At 53.3% G+C, this 20,466-nt stretch overlaps 1 protein-coding gene across 8 annotated transcripts in view; it reads right to left on the bottom strand.

Moving 5' to 3' along the window:
* The window catches only part of LOC119963437 (limbin-like), a 188,064-nt gene that overhangs the window by 41,980 nt on the left and 125,618 nt on the right, over window positions 1-20,466 (bottom strand). For 7 of the 8 annotated variants that reach the window (XM_038792569.1, XM_038792565.1, XM_038792567.1 and 4 more), the window contains exon 17: window positions 899-1,126. The exons of the other annotated variant lie outside the window; for it this stretch is intronic. In XM_038792569.1, the coding sequence (XP_038648497.1) occupies window positions 899-1,126 (228 nt within the window). The remainder of the gene's footprint in view (window positions 1-898; window positions 1,127-20,466) is intronic. 8 annotated transcript variants of the gene reach the window in all.

Raw genomic sequence — 20,466 nt, 5'->3', positions numbered from 1 at the left:
ATAGTTTTTAAAAAAAAGATACCAAAGATAATGGGCAGGATTATCTGGTCCGCCAGCCGAATATTCCTGGGGGGTGCTCCCTCACCGACAGCGGGATTCTCCAGTCCCGCCACCTTCCAATGGGATTTGCTATTGTAGCCAGTCCACACCATCGGGAAACTCATGGGTGTGGATGTGCAATGGAGAATCCTGCTGGCAGAGAATCCTGCACAATCATAAAATTTATAGAATCATGGAATTTACAGTGCAGAAGTAGGCCATTTGGCCCATCGAGTCTGCACCGGCCCTTGGAAAGAGCACCCTACCCAAGCCCACACCTCCGACCTATCCTGAAACCCAGTAACCCGACCCAACCTTTTTGGATACAAAGGGCAATTTAGCATGGCCAGTCCACCTAACCTGCACATCTTTGGACTGTGGGAGGAAACCGGAGCACCCGGAGGAAACTCACGCAGACACGGGGGGAACGTGCAGACTCCGTACAGGCAGTGACCCAAGTGGGATTCGAATCAGGGACACTGGAGCTGTGAAACAACTGTGCTAACCACTGTGCTACCATGCTGCCCACTAATTAACTGCCCAATATTAACTTTTCTGACCTGAGGGTTCATATTTAATATGACAGGCATTCTAAATAGCTCAGAATAGAAATGATGTGGAGGTGCCGCCGTTGGGACTGGGGTGAGCACAGTAAGACGTCTTACTGTGACGATTCACCTGAGGAAGGAGCAGTGCTCTGAAAGCTGGTGATTCAAAACAAACGTGATGGACTTCAAATTGGTGTTGTCAGACTTCTAACTTAGAATAGAAAGGTTAAGTCAAACGTAGAAAATTTGAAAGAAGAGAAAAACAATAAGGTTTATTGTTGCAGGAATAAGTCTCTTTAAATAACACTCACACGAATGTGTGCCTGAACAGTCTGTGTAACCTCGGCCTCGGCCACTGACCCTGCTGTGCTTAGTTCTTCTAACAGCAGTGTCTGTAGGCTGAGGATAGCAATGTGAATCTCCAGGGCGCTCACTTGCTTCTCAGCTTTGCAAAGTTGAATTGAAGCCATACAGGCGCCTAGGCTTTCTTCCAGTTCCTTCATCTGATTAGCTCTCTGGTGCAGCAGCTCAGTGCAAACCTGCAACAATATTTAGCCAGCGTCTTATTATGACACTCACAACAAACAACAATTCTAAAGTTTAGAAAAAACCCGAAAATACAGTCAGCATTACGTACAGCCAGTATTTGGAGTGCTTTAAGAAGAATAACTTAAAAGGTGTACTTCACTGGTAATTAACATCACTCAAGCTGCAGGCAGCTTCAAGCTTCAGTATGTGACAGAAGCACTCTGCCGATTTACAGTAAGTGCCTAATGAAGAAGAAGCTTTCGGATGGAAGCCTCTTAAATTCACGTATTTAAGTCTATTTTTTAATACCAAAATTTACAAGAAAGAGCGACAATGGGAAACAGCAAATCAACCTGTCTAAATAAAGGGTGCACTTGGGCAACATGCTTTTTATTAGACTACCGACTCTCTGAGGGGGCACCTTACCTATGCCAACCTCCTCACCCCATCCCTAATCTGCACATCCCTGGAAACTAAGGGCCAATTTTAGCATTGCCAATTCACCGAAACGTCACATATTTGGATCATGATTGGAAATCCACTGGAGAACGTGCAAACTCTACACACTCACCCAAGACCGTAACTGAACCGGGTCCCTGGCGATGTGAGGCAGCAGTGCTAACCATTGTGCCACCATGAATGGTCACCTGCCCTTTTAAGACCAAAGCATTATTATTCACTGCATTAAAAACATATTTAACTTCACATCACATGTGAATGGCATAAATCAGAAATCAGGAACAATATTTGAAGAGGAGAAAGAGGGAAAGAGAAAACAAAAGTGTCAGTAATTTAGATGGCGCAAGTGAAGAACCAGCACAGACGCAGTGAACCAAATGGCCTTGCGGTATGTGTTCTTTGATAGACACAGCAGACCAGGCCAGGAATGCAGAGCAGACCTGTTTAATCACAGTTCTTCACATCAGTACAGGCATTCCACTTCCAATATTAGTTAGAGGAGAGCATTTCAGACTTTTGTGGGAAGTAAGAAAAACTTGCAAACTTGCTGTGCTCAGCGTTGGAATTGAAAAATCCTTTCTTCTGTGCCTTGAAGTCTTTCCAAAAGTAAGGATGTGTAGATTGCACTGGAAAGCAAAGGATCAGTTTGTGCAAATTCAGTTGTTGTTTCATGTTCCTTTCCTTTGTGAGAACCAGTCAGCCAGAAACTGGTTTGCTGCACTAGTGATTTTGATGGGGCTTTTGATGAGCAAATGAGGCCAGGGAATTTTGCAGCTTCCTTGACAATCCGATTGCCACTTAGGGACTTTGGATTATGGCTGCTTCAATAGTTGATCTGGATACCCTCGTCCTGCCACCTCCACACACACACACCCCGCCCCTAGCTCCCAAGTGCCCTTTACGTGGCTTTGAATATAACCAAGCACTGTTTTAATTTTAATTTAAAATAAGAAACAATTTAACTGTCAGTTTTGGCACAGTGATAGCACTCGCACCCTTGATTCAGAAGCTGTGGGTTTAGTTCAAGCTCCACAGCCATGAACACATGGGAGAGGCTGACTTCCAAAGTAATTGAGGCACCCTCAATTACGACGCGAGAGCGAGGTTGGTAATCAAAAGGCTTTAATCTACAGAGAACTGAACAGCATCCGAGAGAAGTGTGCTCACCACATGGAGCCTTATTCTATTTACCGTTTCCTGAGGGCGTCGCCAGAGGCGGAGACCCCCAGGGTTCCAAGCCTCTTAAAGGGGCAAGGTATTAAAGATCAGGTACTGTTTACGGCAGTTATTAATACCGTTCATCACATTCACCCCCTGTTTAAAAAAACACATAGTCCGTCGGGGGTGAAGTGGAGTTATAAGTTCAGTCTTTGTGGTGGTCTGATCGTCCGTGCTGACTTTCGCTGCTCCGGTGGTGGTGCTGTGGATGCGGTCGATTCCGATGGTTGTCTCTCCGGGAGCACGGTTGACTGAGCCTTTGCCCACCTTGGGGGGGGGGGGGGGGGGGGGGGGGGGGAGGGTATCGGGGGTGATTAGGGCGATCGGTGCCGGTGCCGGCTGGGGGCCAGGAGGTGCTATGGGGGGGCGCTGTCGGAGTCAGCGGTCGGTGCGGGGCGGGGAGCATCGGTAGAAGGGGGGGGGTCGATGGGGAAAACGTCGGGGTCGGTGGGAGAGCCAGTGGGTGGCAGGTCTCGCAGGGATACGGTATCCTGCCTGCCATCGGGGTGCTCGACGTAGGCATAACGAGGGTTTGCGTGTAGCAGTTGGACCCTCTCGACTATTGAATCCGTTTTATGGCTCCTCACTTGTCTCCGGCGTAGGACTGGACCCGGAGTCGTCAGCCAGGGTGGAAGCGAGACCCCAGAGGTGGACTTCCTGGGGAAGACAAACAAATGATTGTGAGGGGTCTCGTTCGTGGCCGTACAGAGGAGCGACTTAATGGAGTGCAGGGCATCGGGTAGGACCTCCTGCCAGCGGGCGATTGGGAGACTCCTTGACCATAGGGCTAGAAGGACAGCCTTCCAAACTGTCGCGTTCTCTCTCTCCACTTGCCCGTTTCCCCGCGGGTTATAGCTCGTCGTCCTGCTCGAGGCGATGCCCTTGCTGAGCAGGTACCGACGCAGCTCATCGCTCATGAACGACGTACCCCGGTCGCTGTGGATATAAGTGGGGAAACCAAACAGTGTGAAGATGCTGCGCAGTGCCTTGATCACGGAGGCAGAGGTCATATCGGGGCAGGGGACAGCAAAAGGGAAGCGGGAGCACTCATCGATGATGGTGAGGAAATAGATATTGCGGTTGGTTGACGGGAGGGGCCCTTTGAAGTCCACACTTAGTCGCTCAAAGGGCCCAGAGGCCTTTATCAGGTGGGCCTTGTTTGGTCGATAGAATTGCGGTTTGCATTCCGCACAGATCTGGCATGCCTTAGTCATGGCCTTGACCTCCCCTGTGGAGAAGGGTAGGTTGCGGGACATGATGAAGTGGGCAAGCCGGGTGACCCCCGGGTGGCAGAGGTCATCGTGGATGGATCTCAGGTGGTCCAATTGCGCGTTGGCGCACGTGCTGCGGGACAGGGCATCTGGGGACTCTTTGAGCTTCCCCGGGCGATATTTAATATCCTACATATAGGTGGAGAGCTCTATTTTCCACCTCAGAATTTTGTCATTCTTTATTTTGCCCCGTTGTGCGTTATCAAACATAAAGGCGACCGACCGTTGGTCGGTGACGAGGGTGAACCTCCTACCGGCTAGGTAGTGCCTCCAGTACCGCACGGCCTCCACTATGGCTTGTGCCTCCTTCTTGACTGCAGAGTGCCGGATTTCCGAGGCGTTGAGGGTTCGGGAGAAGAACGCTACTGGCCTGCCTGCCTGGTTGAGGGTAGCAGCCAGGGCGATGTCTGATGCGTCGCTTTCTACTTGGAAGGGGATGGCTTCGTCCACCGTGTGCATGGCGGCCTTGATGATGTCGGCCTTGATACGGCTGAAAGCCGACTGGGCCTCAGCCGTCAGGGGTAAAAACATGGTCTTAATGAGTGGTCGGGCTTTATCCGCATATCTGGGGACCCACTGGGCGTAATAGGAGAAAAGCCCCAAGCACCGTTTGAGTGCCTTGAGGCTACGGGGAAGGGGACGTTCCTTCAGGGGACGCATGCGGTTGGGGTCTGGGCCTAGGACCCCGTTTTCCATGACGTAGCCGAGGATGGCGAGCCGGGTTGTGTGGAACATGCATTTCTCTTTGTTATATGTGAGGTTGAGGGCCCGGGCAGTCTGGAGGAACTTCCTCAGGTTTGCGTCGTGGTCCTGCTGGTCATGGCCACAGATGGTGACGTTGTCCAAGTACGGGAAGGTGGCCCCGTAAGCCGTACTGGTCCACCATATGATCCATTGCCGTCTGGAAAACGGAGACTCCGTTTGTGACACCAAAAGGGACCCTGAGGAAGTGAAACAGCCGACTGGCTGCTTTGAAAGCCGTGTAGGGGCGGTCCTGTGGGCGGATAGGGAGTTGATGATAGGCCAATTTAAGGTCGACCATGGAGAATACCCGATACTGGGCGATTTGTGTTACCATTTCTGCTATGCGGGGAAGTGGATATGCATCGAGTTGCGTAAAGTGGTTTATAGATCTGGCTATAATCCATGACCATTCGTTGCATTTCCCCGGAGCGGACTACCAATACTTGAGCCTTCCAAGGGCTGTTGCTGGCCTCTTTTAGTAGCCGCTGAACCTCTGACTTGATGAAAGTCATGTCTTGGGTACTGTACCGGCGACTCTTGGTGGCGACGGGCTTACAGTCAGGAGTGAGGTTCGCGAAGAGGGGGGGTGGCGCAACTTTGAGTGTCGCCAGGCTGCAGACCGTGAGTGGGGGCAGGGGCCCGCCGAACTTCAGTGTCAGGCTCTGGTGGCTGCACTGAAAGTCCAGACCGAGCAGCAGGGGGGGGCGCAGAGGCGAGGGAGGATGTAGAGTTTAAATCGGGTGTGTTCAGCGCCTTGAATTGCGAGGTCAGCGACACAATACCCCGTGATTTGTACCGAGTGGGACCCCGAAGCGAGGGCGATAGTTTGGGAGTTGGGATGGGTGCGCAGGGAGCAGCGCCTTACCGTGTCTGGATGGATAAAGCTCTCCGTGCTCCCGGAGTTGAATAGGCAGGGAGTGTCGTGGCCGTTGACTTGAACCCGCATCATCGAGTTCCGCAGGTGCTTTGGCTGCGATTGATCGAGTGTGATCGCTCCTAGTTGCGGGCCGTCAGAGTCGAACTCACAAAATGGCCGCCCGGAGTCACAAGATGGCTGCCGCCGCCGGTCGAACGTGTCGGGTTTCGAAGATGGCTGCCGCCAAGATGGCCGCTCCCATGACTCGCACGAGGTCGATGACGCGACAGAAGTGGGCGTGCCCGGCCGCAGTGCGGCCGCGTTGTGGGGTCTGTGAGATCAGGAGCTTGATTTCTGGGCCTGGTGAGGGTTTCGTTTGTGGCATTTGGGCCCAGCGAGGCAGACTTTAGCGAAGTGCCCTTTCGTCCCGCAGTCGTTGCAGATCGCGGTGCGGGCCGGGTAACGCTGACGTGGGTGCTGGCCTTGCCCACAGAAATAGCATGGGGAACCCCCGGAGCGAGCGGATTGCCATTCGGCACAGGCCTGTAGTGTGGCCGGGTCTGGAGGGATTCGAGAGGGGTTCGCAAGGTCCGCGGAGTACGTACGGAGGTTACGGTGGGCCATTTCGAGAGAAGAGGCGAGCGTTACCGTGCCCTGGAGATCCTTTGCCCCGTCTTCTAGGAGCCGCTGCCGGATGTACGAGGACCTGATACCGGACACAAGGGCGTCGCGAATATGCAAATTCCTGTGGTCTTCTGCCATCACTGCTTTGTGGTCGCAGTTCCTCGCGAGCGCAGTGCGTCTTTCCACAAACTCGTCCAGCGTTTCCCCGGAACGCTGGCTGCAGGTTGAGAGCAATTGTCTGGCGTGTACCTCGTTAGTAGGTTTTATGAAGTGTTTCTTCAATATTTCGACCACCGCATCATAGGTCGTAGCGTTCCCGATCACGCCGGAGAGTCGGTGGCCCACCCGGCCATGTAGTAAACGCAGCTTGCGAGTGCTGTCGACATCAGACGGTGAGGAGTCCAGATAGTCCTTGAAACACCGGAGCCAATATTAAAAAATTTCCGGGGTTTCCGGCGACCTGGCGTCCAGGTTGAGCTTCTCTGGTTTTAGAGCGCTGTCCATCTTGATGTGTCTGTATATTAAATTGAGACACCCTCAATTACGACGCGAGAGCGAGGTCAGTAATCAAAAGTTTTAATCTACAGAGAACTGAACAGCATCCGAGAGAAGTGTGCTCACCACATGGAGCCTTATCCTATATACCGTTTCCTGGGGGCGTAGCCAGAGGCAGAGTCCCCCAGGGTTCCAAGCCTCTTAAAGGGGCAAGGTATTAAAGGTCAGGTACCGTATACGGTAGTTATTAATACCGTTCAACACAGTAATACTGAAGGAGCGTTGGAGGTTCTTTTGCCTCTCTCAGGTGGCCAGTGGCTGGTTTAGCTCACCAGGCTAAATCGCTGGCTTTTAAAGCAGACCAAGCAGGCCAGCAGCACGGTTTGATTCCCGTACCAGCCTCCCCGGACAGGCGCCGGAATGTGGCGACTAGGGGCTTTTCATAGTAACTTCATTGAAGCCTACTCGTGACAATAAGCGATTTTCATTTCATTTTCATTCCCACAATGTCTTGGTAAACATTTATCTCTTAATCATTAGCACTAAAACATAGTTTTTTTTATCAGATTTATCTCATTAGCCTTATGGGGGGATTTTGTTTCATGCCTGGGTGAGTGCAGCTCCAGCAATGCTCACGAACCTTGTTACTATCAGGACAAAGCAGCCTTTGGATTTGTGCAACTAGGCCCCAGCCACAGTGTGTTATGAACGTAGCAATATTGCATAACAATCTTTACTATTGTCACAAGTAGGCTTACATAAACACTGCAATGAAATTACTGTGAAAAGCCCCTAGTCGCCACATTCCGGTGTTCGGGTACACTGAGGGAGAATTCAGAATGTCCAATTCACCTAACAGCACGGGCGGAATTCTCCGCAAGGCCCGACACCGTCGTGAAACCCGGAGAGGTTCACGACGGTCAGAGGCCGCTCCTTCCCCCCCCCCCCCCCCCCCCCCCCCCCGGAGGGCTAGGAGGGTCGTGCCGTAAATCTCGGCCACAGGGCCTTGTCGCTGGCGTCAAGGCCCGGCCTGCCGAGAATGACGCGGCCGGCGCGCCTAATGATGTCAGCCGCGCATGTGCAGGTTGGCCGGCTGCAAGCCGCGCATGTGCGGCTGATGTCACGACGGCTCAAACCCGCGCATGCGCGGTTGCCGTCTTCCCCTCCGCTGCCCCGCAGGACGTGGCGGCTTGATCTTGTGGGGCGGCGGAGGGGAAAGAGTGCGTCCCTTTGAGACGCCGGCCCCATGATCGGTGGGCACCGATCGCAGGCCAGTACTCTCCCGAGCACGGTCGTGGTGCTCACTCCCCTCTCCACCCACCACAAGCCACAAAACAGCTTTTGGCGCCATTTTCACGCCGGCAGCGACCAGGTGTTGTTGCCGCCGGCGTGAACCGGTCGGGAACGGCAGGCCGCTCGGCCCATCCGGGTTGGACGGCGGCCCGCGATTCTTTGTGCGGCGTGTCGCAAAACGCGACACGCCATTTTGGGGGGGTGGGTGAGAGAATCGCAGGGTTGCCAGAGCGGCCCTCCCGCGATTCTCCCACCTGGCGTGGGAGCGGAGAATCGCGCCCCACGTCTTTCGGTACTTGTGGGAGGAAACTGGAGCACCCGGAGGAAACCCACGCAGACAAGGGAGAACGTCACACGTATAGTGACCCAAGTGGGAACCAAACCTGGGACCCTGGCGCTGTGAAGCAACAGTGCCCACCAATGAGCAACCATGCCGTATCAATAATGACTGGCAAGCGGAGATATTTTCTGGCTATTTGTTACAATCCTGATCTGCTAGCTTACTTCCTAAAACTTCTAAGCTCTTGACTGCTCGAAGGGCAGCACAGTGGCACAGTGGTTAGCGCTGCTGCCTCACGGCACCAAGAACCCGGGTTCGATCCCGGCCCCGGGACACTGTCCGTGTGAGTTTGCACATTCTCCCCGTGTCTGCGTGGGTTTCACCCCCACAACCCAAAAAGAAGTGCAGGGTAGGTAGATTGGACACAATAAATTGCCCCTTAATTGGAAAAAAGAATTGGGTGCTCTGAATTTATTTTATTTAAGATTCTCTCGTTGAAAATTTCAGCAATATTATAACTCTATTCCCATCAACTGCAATCTGTCTGCATAATAGAGAAAGTTTTCTCGGAGTTCTGACCCACAGTCAGATACCTCATCTGTTGCTTGTGTGCATCAAAAGAATTGCAGGCAACCTGCCTGGACACTAATAATGACAAGGACGTGCATAGCCGACTCTGATTGCTACCTTTCCAAAGTCATCGCAAGGGTCTTATCTGATGTCAATACCTTGAATAATCAATACCATTATTATAAAAAAAATGTGAAAATGAGACACATAAGAACATTAATATAAATGCGTCTCGATTCCTTTACTCTGATTTATTAATTATTTCACTGTTAGCCTAGTGCTGGACCTCCAATTCACCCCTTCCTCACTCCACACACTTGTAGATAAATAATATTTGTGTTTCCTACATTCACAGCCAAGCGGGTAACCTCGCAGAATCCCATGGCGAATCACAATCATGAATCCAACGGCTATTGGTGCACAGTGTACCGAAATGTCATGCTTTTAAAAAAGGAGCTGTTATTTGTTGTAAATATACGGTAGATTTTTATACTTTGCCAAGGCGTTAATCTGATGAAGGGATTGTCTGCCAGTCACACAAACAAGCAAACTTTCACATGATGGAAGGCTGGGTGGCCCATTCTGCCAGATGACAAGTCAGGTAGCAGAGACCAATGCCGCAGGCATGGCAACTGGTGTACCGCGACTAGACAGCCCTGTCCCATCCCCCATTCCACCACCCTGTGATCTCTTGAGTGAGGCAACAAAAAAGGAGAAAGACCCAGGATTATGAAGGAAAGAACTCTGGAAAGTTTCTGTCTTTATCCTTTCAGCTGGTCAAAAGAGAATACGGTTCAAGGGTGGGATTCTCCGTCCCTTCACGCCTGCGGGATTCTCCGTCCCTTCACGCCGGCGGGATTCTCCCCCCCTTCACCCCGGCGGGATTCTCTGTCCCTTCACCCTGGAGGGATTCTCCGTCCCTTCACCCCGGCGGGATTCTCCGTCCCTTCATGCCGGCGGGATTCTCCGTCCCTTCACGCCGGCGGGATTCTCCCCCCCTTCACCCCGGCGGGATTCTCCTTCCCTTCACCTCGGCGGGATTCTCCGTCCCTTCACCCCGGCGGGATTCTCCATCTCTTCACGCCGGCGGGATTCTCCGTCCCTTCACCCCGGCGGGATTCTCCGTCCCTTCACCCCGGCGGGATTCTCCGTCCCTTCACGCCGGCGGGATTCTCCCCCCCTTCACCCCGGCGGGATTCTCCGTCCCTTCACCCCGGCGGGATTCTCCGTCCCTTCAAGCCGGCGGGATTCTCCGTCCCTTCACCTCGGCGGGATTCTCCGTCCCTTCATGCCGGCGGGATTCTCCGTCCCTTCACGCCGGTGGGATTCTCCCCCCCTTCACCTCGGCGGGTTTCTCCGTCCCTTCACCCCGGTGGGATTCGCCGTCCCTTCACCCAGGCGGGATTCTCCGTCTCTTCACCCCGGCGGGATTCTCCGTCCCTTCACCCAGGAGGGATTCTCCGTCCCTTCACCCCGGCGGGATTCTCCGTCCCTACACCCAGGCGGGATTCTCCATTCCTTCACCCAGGCGGGATTCTCCGTCTCTTCACCCAGGCGGGATTCTCCGTCCCTTCACCCCGGCAGGATTCTCCGTCCCTTCACCCCGGCGGGATTTTCCGTCCCTTCACCTCGGCGGGATTCGCCGTCCCTTCACCCCGGAGGGATTCTCCGTCCCTTCACCCAGGCGGGATTCTCCGTCCCTTCACCCAGGCGGGATTCTCCGTCTCTTCACCCCGGCGGGATTCTCCGTCCCTTCACCCCGGTGGGATTCTCCGTCCCTTCACCCCGGCGGGATTCTCCGTCCCTTCACCCCGGCGGGATTCTCCGTCCCTTCACCCCGGCGGGATTCTCCGTCCCTTCACCCTGGAGGGATTCTCCGTTCCTTCACCCAGGCAGGATTCTCTGTCCCTTCACCCTGGCGGGATTCTCCGTTCCTTCACCCCGGCGGGATTCTCCTTCCCTTCACCCAGGCGGGATTCTCCGTCCCTTCACCCCGGCGGGATTCTCCGTTCCTTCACCCCGGCGGGATACTCCGTTACTTCATCCAGGTGGATTCTCTATTCCTTCACACCGGTGGATTCTCCGGTTGTTCATGCCAGTGGATTCTCCATTCGTTCATGTCGCCGAAGTTCTCCGGTCCCACTGCAGTAAATGGAGGTTTGGCCGAGTGCCACATTCTCCGTTTTCCCTGGCAGCGACGGCGAGGCAGACTCGCAACGGGGAAACCTGGCGCAAGTGTTCCTTACCTGGGTCGAAATTCTCTGGTCCATTGGAATTCTCTTTTCCCACTGGCAATGAACGCCACCAGCGGGTTTCCCGGTGGCGTGTAGGGCGGGGCTTCAATGGGAAATCCCATTGACAAGTGGCGGGAAGATAGAATCCGCCGTCAGCGAATGGCACACCATTGTGAAACACAATGCTCGGGGACCGGACAATCCATCCCGTTTACCCACTTTTACCCTAATGATACACTTTCTGTCTGAGTCAGGAACTGGTTCAGTTCAATCTTGAATGCCATGCAGTGAATCAGCACGCATCACATCAGCCAGCAACACATTCCACTTTTGCATAGTTTAAAGCAATGCCCCAATGTCATTCCTAAGCTGTCAAACTGGAATCATTAATCAATAAGCATACAGGCCAGCACTGGGGTTATGTTATAATCCTCTGCCAGGGCATGTCTAAGTCCACGCAATCAGCAGTAACTAGATCAGGCCGTTTAGATCGGAGCAACTAAAGTTCTTTAGCTGTCCTTGGAAACATATCCATGGCACAAAGCAACATTATTAAATATCTCTGAAACTTTCATGTCCTGCTTCTCAATTCGTATCAGTCCATTCAGCTGACCAGTCACTAACTACCTCCACTAGAAATTTGAAAGCAGGGCACCTTTGTGCTAAATCTAGGATGCTAGGATTCTGAAAATCTTTCTGTTTGAAATGTCAGCCTTCAGATCTCAATGAACAATTAGAGGACAACCGATATCCAACAATAATTGTGGTTTGAACTGAACTTTCCACAAAGGAAGAAATAATGCTACCCTTAGGGATAAGGCAGTGCAGAAGGAAGAGCGTATGAACATACATTTCACCCAAACCTTCATCCTCAGCTGCATATGTGAAATTCTTCATATGTGAAAATGTCATGGTCAAATGGGGGAAAGAAAGTCAGTTTTATTCTACAACAGAAATAAAATGAATAGCGGGTTCAGAGCGAAGTTTCTTTCAATAATTTTGGTGTGAACGTTAACAGCAATTAGTAGTAATTCCTTACAGAGTGGATCTTGAGACGAATATCTGAGATGTTTCTCAGAGGAAGGCATAGAGGGCAAAAGCAACAGAAGGATGCACTGATGGCATTAGATGAGAATGGGTGGGAGTAGGTCTCAGTATAATTTAGCCGTATAAATACTGGCATTTGGCCCAAGTTGCTGTCCGTGTGGAGTTTGCACGCTCTCCCCGTGTCTGCATGGGTCTCATTCCCATAACCCAAAGATTGGCTATATTAAATTGCCCCTTAGTGGAAAAATTAAAAATAATAATCCAACTGTTTTGGGCAGCACAGTAGCACAGTGATGAGCACTGTTGCTTCACAGCACCAGGGTCCCGGGTTCGATTCCCGGCTTGGGTCACTGTCTGTGCAGAGTCTGCACATCCTCCCTGTGACTGCGTAGGTTTCCTCCGGGTGCTCTGATTTCCTCCCACAAGTCCCGAAAGACGTGCTGTTAGGTAATTTGGACATTCTGAATTCTCCCTCTGTGTACCCGAACAGGTGCCGGAATGTGGCAACTAGGGGACTTTCACAGTAACTTCATTGCAGTGTTAATGTAAGCCTACTTGCGACAATAAAGATTATTATACTGTAAATGTGCAGTAGTTATGTAACATCTTGGAGTGATAAAATGGAGGACCTCAGCACCAAGGGAATGACTTCACTTTCTCGACTAGATACCCATCCAGCACTGGTTTAAATTCCAGCAACTTAGAGTTGCTGATTGGAGTGAAAAGTGGTCCCTTTACTGTTAACTTTCTTACAAATTGATTTCTGGTGGTGGCAATGCGGAGCTAAGCCGCACGTTCGACAGCTCACGCTTTTTTTGGATTTTCGGGCTCTTTTAAGAGCCCGCAACGGCGCTGTTTCGACTTTCCCCCGGGAGGAAACACAGCCAGTGTGCCCAGCAGCCGGTGGATGGACTGGACTCGCAGCGGAGCGATCCAAAATTCGGTGTTACCTCAGAGAACGGCGAGAGGCAGAAATGGCAAGATGGCGGCGGACGGGGAAGCAGAAGCGGCGTGGCAACTGTGGGCGCGGGAGCAGCAGGAGCTGCTTCAGCGCTCCTTCAAGGAGCTCAAAGCCGAGATTTTGGAGCTGTTTAAGGCCTCGCTGGACAAACTGGTGGCGACGCAGACGGCTCAGGCCGGGGAGATTCGGGAGCTGCGGCACAAGGCCTCGGAGAATGAGGATGAGCTTTTGGGCCTGGCAGTGAAAGTGGAGTTGCACGAGCACTGCACAAGAAATGGCAGGCGAGAATGGAGGAGATGGAGAACCGCTCCCGTCGGAAGAATCTACGGATTTTGGGCCTCTTGGAGGGGCTGTAAGGTTCGGATTTGGCGGCCTATGTGGTCCTAATGTTAAACTCGCTGATGGGTGCAGGGACGTTTCGTGGTCCCCTGGAGCTGGAAGGTGCCCATCGAGTGCTGCAGCGGAAGTCTAGGCCGAACGAACCGCCCAGGGTGGTGCTGCTCTGTTTTCACCGCTTGGTTGACCGGGAGTGCGTGTTGAGGTGGGCGAAGGAGAGGAGCAGCAGGTGGGAGAATACGGACGTTCGGATTTTTCAGGACTGGAGCGCGGAGGTGGCGAGGAGAAGGGCTGGCTTCAATCGAGCGAAGGGAGTGCTCCACAGGAAGGGGGTGAAGTTTGGCCTTCTACAGCCGGCTCGCCTCTGGGTCACGTGCAAGGACCGCCAGCTCTACTTTGACTCTCCGGCGGAGGCCTGGGCTTTTGTCCAGGCTGAGAACTTGGATTCGGACTGAGGACTGGGGGGCTGGGGGGAAATGTACTTTGCTTGGTGGCTTTGTCCTCTTGGGTATCCTTTCGCCCATAGTGGCTGTGTTTGCTGATGGTTGTTTCCTGTTTGTTTTCGCCATTTTTGCTATTTGAGTTATGGTTATTTGGGTTCTTTCGGGGTTTCTTTGGGGCTGTTGGTTATTTATTGTGGTGGTTTTTTTTGTTTTTTCCACTGGTGGGTTGGGGAGTAGTTTGGGGTCCGTCTTTTTCCCGCGTGTTGGGTTGAGGGGCGGGGCTCGGGTTGGAAGCGCGGGCTTTCTTCCCGCACCGGAGGAATTGGGGGCGGGGCTGGTGCTGGGAGGGAGGGATTGATGGCTGTGTTGCATCCGTGGGGGGGGGGGGGTCGTGGTTATGGCGGGTGTAGCTGGGGTCAGCAGAAGTCAGCTGACTCACGGAAGTATAATGTTGGGGGAAACGCAGCAAGGGGGGGGCCCTAGCTTTGGGGTGGGGGGGTTTGGGGGGAGGAGGAGGGGGGTGGGGGGTGCCGGGTTGTTGCTGCAGGCACTGTGAGGGAATGGATGGTGGGGGGGGGGGGGGGGGGGGGGGGGGGGGGGGTTTGCCACCATGGGGAGCGGGCTTGGGGGGTTCCCTGGGCACGTGGTGGGTTGAGGAAGGGCTATGGCTGATCGGCGTAGAGGGAAGGGGACGGCCCCTCAGGTTCGGTTGGTCACATGGAACGTGAGGGGGCTGAATGGTCCAGTGAAGCGATCCCGGGTCTTGGCTCATTTGAGGGGGCTGGGAGAGGATGTGGCTCTGCTCCAGGAGACGCACCTCAGGGTTACGGATCAGGTGAGGGTAAGAAAGAGTTGGGTGGGGCAGGTGTTTCACTCGGGGCTTGATGCAAAGAACCGTGGGGTGGCAATTTTGGTGGGTAAGAGCCTGTCGTTCGTTGCGTCCAAAGTGGTGGCGGATAGTGCAGGTCGATATGTGATGGTGAGTGAGAGACTTCAGGGGGAGCGGGTGGTCTTGGTTAATATTTATGCCCCCAACTGGGATGATGCGGGCTTCATGCGGCGTATGCTGGGCCTGATCCCGGACCTGGAGACAGGGGGATTGATTCTGGGTGGGGACTTTAACACGGTGCTGGATCCGGCTCTGGAAAGCTCAAAGTCTAGGACGGGCAGGAGGCCAGCAGCGGCTCGGTGCTGAGGGGGTTCATGGATCAGATGGGAGGAGTGCACCCTTGGAGGTTTTTGAAGCCGGGGGGTAGGGAGTTCTCCTTTTTCTCCCATGTTCATAAGGCGTAGTCCCGGATTGACTTTTTCGTGCTTAGCAGGGCGCTGATCCCGAGAGTGGTGGGGGTGGAGTATTCGGCGATAGCCATTTCTGATCATGCTCCATATTTGGTGGAACTAGAGATAGTGGAGGGGAAGGATCAACGCCCGCTGTGGAGGTTGGATGTGGGGCTTTTGGCAGAGGAGGAAGTGTGCGGTCGGATCCATAGGGGTATAGAGGGGTATCTGGAAACCAATGACAACGGGGAGGTGCAGGTTGGGATGGTTTGGGAAGCGCTAAAGGCAGTAGTTAGAGGGGAGCTGATATTTATTCGGGCATACAGGGAGAGGGTCGAGAGGGAGAGGCTGGTGGAGGAGATGTTCAGGGAGTATAGGAGATATGCAGACACCCCGGAGGAGGGGCTTCTGAGGGAGCGGCGCAGTCTCCAAGAGGAATTTGACATTTTAACCACCTGTAAGGCGGAGGCGCAGTGGAGGAGGGCACAGGGGGCGGTGTATGAGTACGGGGAGAAGGCAAGCCGGATGTTGGCTCACCAGCTCCGGAAGTGGGAGGCAGCTAGAGAAATTGGGGGAGCCACGGATGCGGGTGGGAACTTAGTACGGGGTGGAAAGGACATCAATGGGGTGTTCAGATCCTTTTATGAGGGGCTATACCGGGCGGTACCCCCCGGGGAAGCAGGCGGGATGGACCACTTTTTGGATAAGCTGGAGTTCCCAAGAGTAGGGGATGAGCGGGTGGAGGGTTTGGGGGCCCCAATTGAGTTGGAGGAGTTGGTGAAGGCGCTGGGAAGCATGCAGACAGGGAAAGCGCCGGGGCCTGACGGGTTCCCGGTGGAATTTTATAAGAGATTTTCAGATTTGCTGGGCCCGCTGCTGGTGAGGAACCTGAATGAGGCCAGGGAGAGGGGGGGGCTTTGCCCCCGACGATGTCCAGGGCAATTATCTCTTTGCTCCTGAAGCGGGACAAGGACCCCCTTCAGTGTGGGTCTTAAAGGCCGATCTCGCTCAACATAGATGTCAAGTTGTTGGCAAAGGTGCTGTCCAGGAGGGTGGAGGATGTGGTCCCGATGGTGATTCATGAGGACCAAATGGGGTTTGTAAAGGGGAGACAATTGAATGCCAACGTGCGGAGGCTCCTGAATGTTATGATGATGGCACCGGTGGCTGGGGAGTCAGAAATAGTGGCGTGCATGGATGCGGAGAAAGCTTTTGATAGGGTGGAGTGGAGTTACCTGTGGGAGGTGTTGCGGAGGTTTGGGTTTGGTGAGGGGTTCATTAGCTGGGTGAGGTTGCTGTACAGCTCCCTAGTAGCGAGTGTGGTGACGAATGGGAGGAGGTCAGAGGGCGTTCGGCTTTCCAGAGGGACGAGGCAGGGGTGCCCCTTGTCTCCCCTGCTCTTCGCATTAGCAATTGAGGCCCTGGCCATGGCGCTGAGGGACTCGAAGGGTTGGAGGGGGATTGTGCCGGGGGCGGGGGAGCACCGGTTGTCGCTGTATGCAGATGATCTGCCGCTGTATGTCGCGGACCCGGCTGAGGGGATGCCAGAGGTGCTGAGGATACTTGAGGACTTTTCGGGATATAAGCTAAATTTGGGGAAAAGCGAGCTGTTTGTCCTGCACCCGGGGGGTCAGGAGAGGGAGATAGGGGAACTCCCGTTGAGGAGTGCTGAGGGGAGCTTTAGGTATCTTGGGGTCTATGTGGCTAGGACCTGGGGGGCTATGCATAGGCTTAACTTTTCGAGGCTGGTGGGGCAAATGGAGGAGGAGTTCAGGAGGTGGGATGCGCTGCCGCTCTCGTTGGCGGGCAGGGTCCAGTCGGTTAAAATGACGGTGCTCCCGAGGTTTTTGTTTCTTTTCCAGTGCCTCCCCATGTTGATCCCAAAGGCTTTTTTTTAGAAGGGTGAATAAGTCCATTCTGGGGTGTGTGTCGGCGCGGAAGGCCCCGAGAGTAAGGAGGGTATTTTTGGAGCGAAGAAGGGAGGTAGGGGGCCTGGCGCTGCCCAGCCTGTGTGGATATTATTGGGCGGCGAACGTGGCGATGATTCGCAGGTAGGTGACGGAAGGGGAGGGTGACGCATGGAAGAGACTGGAGGTGGCATCCTGTGCGGGTACGAGTCTGGAGGCCTTGGTGACGGCCCCACTTCCACTCCTCCCGGCAAAGTACTCCACGAGTCCGGTGGTGGTTGCGTCGCTCAAAATCTGGGGACAGTGGAGGCGACATAGGGGAGAAGTGAAGGCCTCAGTTTGGGCCCCGATACGGGGCAATCATCGTTTTGCGCCAGGGAGAACGGGTGGGGGATTTGGGAGTTGGCACAGGGCAGGCATCAGACAGTTTGGGGACCTCTTCATGGATGGGAAGTTCGAGTCTCTGGAGGAGCTGGTGGGGAAGTGGAACCTCTCCCCTGGGAACGTTTTTAGGTATATGCAGGTCAGGGACTTTGTTAAGAGGCAGGTGGAGGAGTTTCCGCGGCTGCCGCCAAGGGGGGTTCAGGACAGGGTGCTTTCGGGGACGTGGGTCGGGGAAGGGAAGATCTTGGCTATCTACCAACTGATGCAGGAGGAGGAGGCCTCAGTAGATGAGCTCAAAGCGAAATGGGAGGAAGAGCTAGGGGAAGAGATTGAGGATGGGACATGGTCGGACACCCTGGAAAGGGTGAATTCTTCCTCGTCTTGCGCACGGCTCAGCCTAACTCAGCTGAAGGAGCTGCACAGGGCTCACATGACGGGGGCAAGGATGAGCCGGTTTTTCGGAGGGGAAGACAGGTGTGGGAGGTGTTCGGGTGGTCGGGCAAACCACACCCATATGTTTTGGGCATGTCCGGCTCTGGAGGGGTTTTGGAAGGGGGTGGCGGGGATTTTGTCGGAAGTGGTTGGGTCTAGGGTCAGGCCGGGCTGGGGACTAGCGATCTTTGGGGTAGCTTCGGAGCCGGGAATGCAGGAGGAGAGAGAGGCCGGCATTCTGGCCTTTGCGTCTCTAGTAGCCCGGCGCAGGATTCTGTTACAGTGGAGGGATACGCGGCCCCCGAGTTCGGAGACCTGGGTCAACGACATGGCTGGGTTCATCAAGTTGGAGAGGATGAAATTTGCCCTGAGGGGGTCGGTACAGGGGTTCTTTCGGCGGTGGTAGCCCTTTCTCGATTTCCTGGCGAAGGGGTAGAGAGTGGGGGGGGGGGGGGGGGGGGGGTGTGTTTTTGCGACTGTGGGTTTGTTATATTATTTTCTTCTTTCTTGTATTGCTATTTGTTATTATTTATTTTGGGGGGGGGGGGAAGAGTTCTTTTCTTGTTTTGTTTTGGCGTGGAAACACGACTTGTTTGTTTTAAATTGCGGGGAGAAAATTTGTTATTGTTATTAAAAAACTTGAATAAAAATTATTTTTTTTTAAACTTTCCTACAAATTACATTTCTTTCTTTACTCTTCCATGAGGTGTGGTGTATCTGGCAAGGCCAGCGTTTGTTGCTCATCCCTATTTGCCCTTGAACTGCGTGGCTTGTGAGGCTGTTTCAGAGTGTAGTTAAGAGGCAACCACATTGCTGTGGGTCTGGAGAAGCTTATAGGGTTACTTGTTCAGTGACATTACCATTACGCCACCAGCTCCACCACATGCCACCCATTACCTTTACTGTTATAAAATTCAGCCCTGGGACTGAGCTTGACCCCTAGGGGTCAAACTCACCAAAGACGTTTCAGTGCAGCACTAAGAGCTGGCATTTTTGAGACGAGATGTTAAATGCCAGTTGAGCGTACCACCTCAGGTGAAAACGCAAAAGATACAGCAGCATAATGCAAGATCCGAGCATCCTGGTATATTGCCCCCTCTGAAGGAGACGTGTAAATAAAGTTGTTCAATTATCACTGCCTACAGTTGAGCCCACAGTCTTATGCAGTGGGGCAGCACGGTGGCACAGTGGTTAGCACTGCTGTCTCACAGCTCCAGGGTCCCGGGTTCAATTCCGGCCTCAGGTGACTGTCTGTGTGTAGCTTGCATATTCTCCCCGTGTCTGCGTGGGTTTCTTCCGGGTGCTCCGGTTTCCTCCCACAGTCCAAAGATGTGCAGGTTAGGGAGATAGGCCATGCTAAATTGCCTGTTAGTGTCCAAAATATTAGGTGGGTTACGGGGCTAGAGTGGAAGTGTCGGCTTAAGTAGGGTGCTCTTTCCAAGGGCCGGTGCAGACTCGATGGGCCGAATGGCCTCCTTCTGCACTGTAAATTATATGATCTACAGAATACACAGCAGGGAGATGGCGACGAGAATAGGATGAAATTGTTTATTTGCATTTCATTTGACAAGATGACAGCCTGAAGAAGGTTGTGGCACATTTTTTTGGAACTCCTAAAGTTGCTATTGAGGAAATTTGAGCAATTTGAAAGATTGCTCCGTGTTCACATCAGTGAGTCAATCTGGTGCGGAATTGAAAAAATGGCACTGAAGACATCTTTGTGGACATTCAACCCGAGCAAAGAGGACCGGCATAACGATGCACGACGGTTGGACATTTGGCTGGAAGCAACTAAAATAGGAGATGTGGATAAAATAAACGTTTTGCTCACTATGATGGGGACAGATGCTTATGATGTAGTTTTTAACCAATGTTCTCCGAGAGAAACCAGGACCGGGATTCACTGGTCTCCCAGCTGCCTGTTTCTTGTCAGCGGGAGGCAGCACACCATTCGCTGGCGGTGGGATTATCTGTTTCCGCTGCTGTCAATGGGAGTCCCATTGAAGCCATCCCACGCTGCCTGGAAACCTGCGGCGGGGAGGAGCTGTACACCAGTTTGAGGCCACGGCAAATCTAAAACTAGCTCAGCAGTCTACCTGTGGTAGAAGTTGATGTTACCGATAAGGGCTAAATCTTTTAGGACTGAAATGGGGAGAAATTTCTTCACCCAGAGAGTGGTGAATCTGTGGAATTCACTACATAGAAGGTAGTTGAGGCCAAAACGTTGTGTATTTTCAAGAAGTAATTAAATACAGCTCTTGGGGCTAGAGGGATCAAGGGATATGGGGGGAAGGCGGGATCAGGGTATTGAACTTGGTGATCAGCCACGATCATAATCAATGCTGGAGCAGGCTCGAAGGGCCGATTGGCCTACTCCTGCTTCTCTTTTCTATGTATCTTTCTATGTAAGATGCCCTCCACCAGCTGGTGCATTGCATGACAGCCCCATGGGTTGCTGGTGTGACCTTACAGGTGAACGGACACTCCATCCAGATGGAGCTGGATACCGGAGCAGCGGT

The sequence above is a fragment of the Scyliorhinus canicula genome, chromosome 3, assembly GCF_902713615.1.
Source record: "Scyliorhinus canicula chromosome 3, sScyCan1.1, whole genome shotgun sequence".
Taxonomy (NCBI): domain Eukaryota; kingdom Metazoa; phylum Chordata; class Chondrichthyes; order Carcharhiniformes; family Scyliorhinidae; genus Scyliorhinus; species Scyliorhinus canicula.
The sequence above is the reverse complement of the archived record's forward strand: the minus strand, read 5'-3'. Positions and strand labels throughout refer to the sequence as shown.